Raw genomic sequence first — 8,000 nt, 5'->3', positions numbered from 1 at the left:
CACCTGTGTCCATGTCCGGAGAAGATTCCTCCTCTTTAATGGCCATCATCATTCTATATTCCTCTGTAGACTGAGGATCTCCTCTCACACGTCCCTCATCTTCTTCCTCTTTAATCTTCATTGTCATTGGAATCAGATCTTCACCCTAAATATACAGAATGATAGAAACACCAACAATCTAACAAAACACCAGAAGATATGTCCTAACATCCGAGTCCTTCACTTCCACCGACCCGATCATGGTGGGGGAGGGTGAGATCTTCCTGGGTGGAGTCCCGGGAGTACAGAGGACGGGGACATCTCTCATGGTGGGGGACGGTGAGATCTTCCTGGGTGGAGTCCCGGGAGTACAGAGGGCGGGGACATCTCTCATGGTGGGGGACGGTGAGATCTTCCTGGGTGGAGTCCCGGGAATACAGAGGACGGGGACATCTCTCTGGTGGGTTCCTCTTACTGGATCCATCTGTAGGAAACACACACACTGACTGAATACATTGTTTCTATGTGTGTATCAGATGATGGGGGATGTAGGCGGAGCCTCCGTACTGCTCTCTCCTCTTACCCGGTGATGTGAGGGGCGGGGCATTCTCCATCACCACGTCCTTGTAGAGATCCCGGTGTCCTTCTAGATACTCCCACTCCTCCATGGAGAGATAGACAGAGACATCCTGACACCTTATAGGAACCTGACACACACAATGATACCGTCACCACCCAGACACGCCCCTTGTCTGTTCCTGGATCATGTCCCAGAATTCCCGGCACCGCTCACCTCTCCCGTCAGCAGATCAATCATCTTCTTGATGACCTCTAGAATCTTCTTAACATGATTTCTCTCGGGTTTCATGGAGTGAGGTGGAGGCCCCATGATGGTCATATGGTCACTAGATTTCACAAGTGAATAATGCTGCAATGAGAGAAAAGATGTCATGTGACCTCCCAGAATCCTCCTCACCCTTCCGGTCAGGTCTGTGTGTTATGAATGGAGATTAGAGTGATGTCATGTGACCTCCCAGAATCCTCCTGACCCCTCCAGTCAGCAGGTAGATGATCTCCAGGGTGAGGTCTAATATCCTCTCAGTCATGTGACTCTGGTCCTCCTCCATCCCCACTGTGGTGGTCATGTGACCTATCCAGGACTCTTCTCTCTGTAGATGGAGAACATTCAATTTTGCATTCGAGGGCAAAATTTGTATCTATTTTTTTTGGCTTGCACAAAGTGGCCAGCAAGCCAAGTGAAAGCATTGGGCAGGTGACAGGTACTCTTTACAGAGACAACAGGGGTCCATTAGACCCCCAACGTCCCCTCTGCCCTGTGTTATTTCCGATCCAGCACAGACTGCGTCCCATGATTTTCATGCAGGATTGTGACAGTCCCAAGCCCGGAGATGTTCAGAGCCAAGCGCTTATGGCAGGGGTGTACAAACTCCGGCCCTCCAGCTGTGGGGGAACTACAAATCCCATGAGGCATTGCGAGATTCTAACAGCCACAGACATGACTCCCGGAGAGAGATGCCTCATGAGATTTGTAGTTTCACCCACAGCTGGAGGGGCGGAGTTTGAACACTCCTGGCTTACGGGTTCACACGCTGAGAGAACATCGGGGAGCGGTGTCCCCCATCCCGACGCTCTTTGTTTGAGAAGGCCCGGGAATCAAAGAGTGAGGGATGGCCTGGCAGGGGGTTGGGGGGTCGCAGCACCCCTCCGGTCATGTAAACGTTCCCAGAGTCAGGAAAACAAGCTGCAGTCAAAAGTTTGTTTTGACTACTTCAGGGCCGGACATCTGGAATCCAGAATCCTAAAATGGTTAATAGAGAGGAATTCTGGGTGTAAATATAAAATAATATCTTCTTACCTACTCTGCTGCCAGTTCAAGCAATGTCTCCTCTCTACTTCCTCCCAACTCTCACCTGGAACTTCCTGTCTGCACCTGACATCACTTCCTGTAAGGATATGACATCACTTCCTGTCAGAATGTGCCATCACTTCCTGTCAGAATGTGCCATCACTTCCTGTGAGGATATGTCACCACTAACTGTCAGAATGTGACATCACTTCCTGTGAGAATATGACATCACTTCCTGTCAGAATGTGACATCACTTCCTGTGAGAATATGACATCACTTCCTGTCAGAGTGTGACATCATTTCCTTTGATAAATCACACTCTTCCAATCTCTGTGTTCCGCCTTTTCCTGTTTTTATATTCGGCTCCGTATGATTGGACAAAGGATCTCCCACCTCCGCGGTGATGTAATGAAAGGAGCGGTGCGGTCAATATTTTACAATGCGACGGCCGCGTCAGAAATAAAAAGAAAGAACCGCCGGACCGAAATTCAATTCTAATCCCAGAAACAACAATGTAACTTCCACTGTCAGTCCTAACATACCGGCCCGCCATGTAGATATAGTATAATGGGGGTGACTTGTCATTCTAGGACAGCAAGTGTGTTACTGGCAGGATCGCCGGGGAAACTACAGGAAGGAAACACTAATGCAGACGACACATCTAAGGACTGCAAAATGTTTTTTGTTTTTGGGTTTAGATATTCTATTAGGGCACACTGTTTCTGAAGACCCTCCCCAGTTATACTTACAGTACATGACCGGTGAACCCCTACCACTCATACCTATGACATGTAACCCTTCCACTATTTATTATTGTCCACCATATGACCCCAACCAGCGCCATCTGTTGGCCCGAATCTGGTCTATAAACTGGCGGCTTTGAGGTTCTGTTCACCAATGGAGGACTCTCTATGAACTGAGCTCATTCCCATCACCAATGGAGGACTCTCTATCAACCGAGCTCATTCCCATCACCAATGGAGGACTCTCTATGAACTGAGCTCATTCCCATCACCAATGGAGGACTCTCTATGTACTGAGCTCATTCCCATCACCAATGGAGGACTCTATATGAACTGAGCTCATTCCCATCACCAATGGAGGACTCTCTATGACCCGAGCTCATTCCCATCACCAATGGAGGACTCTATGATCTGAGCTCATTCCCATCACCAATGGAGGACTCTCTATGAACCGAGCTCATTCCCATCACCAATGGATGACTCTCTATGACCCGAGCTCATTCCCATCACCAATGGAGGACTCTCTATGAACTGAGCTCATTCCTATCACCAATGGATGACTCTCTATGATCTGAGCTCATTCCCATCCCCAATGGAGGACTCTCTATGAACCGAGATCATTCCCATCACCAATGCAGGACTCTCTATGATGTGAGCTCATTCCCATCACCAATGGAGGACTCTCTATGATCTGAGCTCATTCCGTCACCACCCAGATCACCAATGGATGCCTCTCTATGATCTGAGCTCATTCCGTCACCACCCAGATCACCAATGGATGCCTCTCTATGATCTGAGCTCATTCCGTCACCACCCAGATCACCAATGGATGCCTCTCTATGATCTGAGCTCATTCCGTCACCACCCAGATCACCAATGGATGCCTCTCTATGATCTGAGCTCATTCCGTCACCACCCAGATCACCAATGGATGCCTCTCTATGATCTGAGCTCATTCCGTCACCACCCAGATCACCAATGGATGCCTCTCTATGATCTGAGCTCATTCCGTCACCACCCAGATCACCAATGGATGCCTCTCTATGATCTGAGCTCATTCCGTCACCACCCAGATCACCAATGGATGCCTCTCTATGATCTGAGCTCATTCCGTCACCACCCAGATCACCAATGGATGCCTCTCTATGATCTGAGCTCATTCCGTCACCACCCAGATCACCAATGGATGCCTCTCTATGATCTGAGCTCATTCCGTCACCACCCAGATCACCAATGGATGCCTCTCTATGATCTGAGCTCATTCCGTCACCACCCAGATCACCAATGGATGCCTCTCTATGATCTGAGCTCATTCCGTCACCACCCAGATCACCAATGGATGCCTCTCTATGATCTGAGCTCATTCCGTCACCACCCAGATCACCAATGGATGCCTCTCTATGATCTGAGCTCATTCCGTCACCACCCAGATCACCAATGGATGCCTCTCTATGATCTGAGCTCATTCCGTCACCACCCAGATCACCAATGGATGCCTCTCTATGATCTGAGCTCATTCCGTCACCACCCAGATCACCAATGGATGCCTCTCTATGATCTGAGCTCATTCCGTCACCACCCAGATCACCAATGGATGCCTCTCTATGATCTGAGCTCATTCCGTCACCACCCAGATCACCAATGGATGCCTCTCTATGATCTGAGCTCATTCCGTCACCACCCAGATCACCAATGGATGCCTCTCTATGATCTGAGCTCATTCCGTCACCACCCAGATCACCAATGGATGCCTCTCTATGATCTGAGCTCATTCCGTCACCACCCAGATCACCAATGGATGCCTCTCTATGATCTGAGCTCATTCCGTCACCACCCAGATCACCAATGGATGCCTCTCTATGATCTGAGCTCATTCCGTCACCACCCAGATCACCAATGGATGCCTCTCTATGATCTGAGCTCATTCCGTCACCACCCAGATCACCAATGGATGCCTCTCTATGATCTGAGCTCATTCCGTCACCACCCAGATCACCAATGGATGCCTCTCTATGATCTGAGCTCATTCCGTCACCACCCAGATCACCAATGGATGCCTCTCTATGATCTGAGCTCATTCCGTCACCACCCAGATCACCAATGGATGCCTCTCTATGATCTGAGCTCATTCCGTCACCACCCAGATCACCAATGGATGCCTCTCTATGATCTGAGCTCATTCCGTCACCACCCAGATCACCAATGGATGCCTCTCTATGATCTGAGCTCATTCCGTCACCACCCAGATCACCAATGGATGCCTCTCTATGATCTGAGCTCATTCCGTCACCACCCAGATCACCAATGGATGCCTCTCTATGATCTGAGCTCATTCCGTCACCACCCAGATCACCAATGGATGCCTCTCTATGATCTGAGCTCATTCCGTCACCACCCAGATCACCAATGGATGCCTCTCTATGATCTGAGCTCATTCCGTCACCACCCAGATCACCAATGGATGCCTCTCTATGATCTGAGCTCATTCCGTCACCACCCAGATCACCAATGGATGCCTCTCTATGATCTGAGCTCATTCCGTCACCACCCAGATCACCAATGGATGCCTCTCTATGATCTGAGCTCATTCCGTCACCACCCAGATCACCAATGGATGCCTCTCTATGATCTGAGCTCATTCCGTCACCACCCAGATCACCAATGGATGCCTCTCTATGATCTGAGCTCATTCCGTCACCACCCAGATCACCAATGGATGCCTCTCTATGATCTGAGCTCATTCCGTCACCACCCAGATCACCAATGGATGCCTCTCTATGATCTGAGCTCATTCCGTCACCACCCAGATCACCAATGGATGCCTCTCTATGATCTGAGCTCATTCCGTCACCACCCAGATCACCAATGGATGCCTCTCTATGATCTGAGCTCATTCCGTCACCACCCAGATCACCAATGGATGCCTCTCTATGATCTGAGCTCATTCCGTCACCACCCAGATCACCAATGGATGCCTCTCTATGATCTGAGCTCATTCCGTCACCACCCAGATCACCAATGGATGCCTCTCTATGATCTGAGCTCATTCCGTCACCACCCAGATCACCAATGGATGCCTCTCTATGATCTGAGCTCATTCCGTCACCACCCAGATCACCAATGGATGCCTCTCTATGATCTGAGCTCATTCCGTCACCACCCAGATCACCAATGGATGCCTCTCTATGATCTGAGCTCATTCCGTCACCACCCAGATCACCAATGGATGCCTCTCTATGATCTGAGCTCATTCCGTCACCACCCAGATCACCAATGGATGCCTCTCTATGATCTGAGCTCATTCCGTCACCACCCAGATCACCAATGGATGCCTCTCTATGATCTGAGCTCATTCCGTCACCACCCAGATCACCAATGGATGCCTCTCTATGATCTGAGCTCATTCCGTCACCACCCAGATCACCAATGGATGCCTCTCTATGATCTGAGCTCATTCCGTCACCACCCAGATCACCAATGGATGCCTCTCTATGATCTGAGCTCATTCCGTCACCACCCAGATCACCAATGGATGCCTCTCTATGATCTGAGCTCATTCCGTCACCACCCAGATCACCAATGGATGCCTCTCTATGATCTGAGCTCATTCCGTCACCACCCAGATCACCAATGGATGCCTCTCTATGATCTGAGCTCATTCCGTCACCACCCAGATCACCAATGGATGCCTCTCTATGATCTGAGCTCATTCCGTCACCACCCAGATCACCAATGGATGCCTCTCTATGATCTGAGCTCATTCCGTCACCACCCAGATCACCAATGGATGCCTCTCTATGATCTGAGCTCATTCCGTCACCACCCAGATCACCAATGGATGCCTCTCTATGATCTGAGCTCATTCCGTCACCACCCAGATCACCAATGGATGCCTCTCTATGATCTGAGCTCATTCCGTCACCACCCAGATCACCAATGGATGCCTCTCTATGATCTGAGCTCATTCCGTCACCACCCAGATCACCAATGGATGCCTCTCTATGATCTGAGCTCATTCCGTCACCACCCAGATCACCAATGGATGCCTCTCTATGATCTGAGCTCATTCCGTCACCACCCAGATCACCAATGGATGCCTCTCTATGATCTGAGCTCATTCCGTCACCACCCAGATCACCAATGGATGCCTCTCTATGATCTGAGCTCATTCCGTCACCACCCAGATCACCAATGGATGCCTCTCTATGATCTGAGCTCATTCCGTCACCACCCAGATCACCAATGGATGCCTCTCTATGATCTGAGCTCATTCCGTCACCACCCAGATCACCAATGGATGCCTCTCTATGATCTGAGCTCATTCCGTCACCACCCAGATCACCAATGGATGCCTCTCTATGATCTGAGCTCAGATCATAGAGAGTCCTGCATTGGTGATGGGAATGATCTTGCTTCATAGAAAGACCTCCATTGGGGATGGGAATGAGCTCAGGTCATAGAGAGTCCTCATTTGATTAATCGAACACGAAAATTTTAATTATTACCAACCCTAATTATTATTATAAGACTTTTGGCCTCATCTGAGGTGGAAAATCTAAATGACCTCAAAATAAAAGAGAGGTTTAGAGGGATTAAAGGAGAGCTATGAGGGGGGGAGGGGCTTTTCACTCACCTCATAGTTCTAGCCGACCTGTGACAGTCTCATTGTCACAGATCGGCTAGAACTATGAGGTGAGTGAAAAGCCCCTCCCCCCCTCATAGCTCTCCTTTAATCCCTCTAAACCTCTCTTTTATTTTGAGGTCATTTAGATTTTCCACCACAGATGAGGCCAAAAGTCTTATAATAATAATTAGGGTTGGTAATAATTAAAATTTTCGTGTTCGATTAATCAAATTTTTTTTCAATCGATTAATTTTGATTAATTATAACGCACATACAGATCCAACTACATTGGCCTATACACATACAGCACAGCAATGACCTATACACATACAGCACAGCAATGAAGTCATACAATGAACTAGGATCACACTAATCCAGCACGTTATTCATCTCACGTGCCGCACCCAATATGGCCGCCGCTTGGGTGGGGCAACTCAGAATAATAACGAGATCCTAGTTCATTGTATGACTTCATTGCTGTGCTGTATGTGTATAGGTCATTGCTGTGCTGTATGTGTATAGGCCGATGCCGCGGCTGGCGCTCGTGCAGAAGAACTTTCTTGGGCAAACCTCGTAGTTCTAACTAAACCCGAAGTCAGCCGGTCCCAGAACTCGAGAAGTTGGGACTATCGATAGATCACCGGCCCAAGTGGCTCCGTCGGCTAATGAAGGGAAGGGGGGGGGAGGAGTCAGGTGATGTCACGGACATCAATGTCACCTGACTCCTCCCCCCTTCCCTTCCTTAGCCCTCACGGACATCGACGACACCAGACTCCCCCCCCCCCT

At 49.3% G+C, this 8,000-nt stretch overlaps 1 protein-coding gene across 1 annotated transcript in view; it reads right to left on the bottom strand.

Moving 5' to 3' along the window:
* Window positions 1-1,318: 1,318 nt before the first annotated feature.
* Window positions 1,319-8,000, bottom strand: part of LOC108802356 (zinc finger protein 850-like) — a 46,660-nt gene continuing 39,978 nt past the window's right edge. Inside the window, exon 8 of the mRNA XM_018574221.1 lies at window positions 1,319-1,440. Coding sequence (XP_018429723.1) covers window positions 1,319-1,440 — 122 coding nt within the window. The remainder of the gene's footprint in view (window positions 1,441-8,000) is intronic.

The sequence above is a fragment of the Nanorana parkeri genome, unplaced genomic scaffold, assembly GCF_000935625.1.
Source record: "Nanorana parkeri isolate BGI_ZX_2015 unplaced genomic scaffold, ASM93562v1 scaffold2824, whole genome shotgun sequence".
Lineage (NCBI taxonomy): Eukaryota > Metazoa > Chordata > Amphibia > Anura > Dicroglossidae > Nanorana > Nanorana parkeri.
Note: the sequence above shows the minus strand (reverse complement) of the source record. Positions and strands in the feature narration are given on the sequence as shown.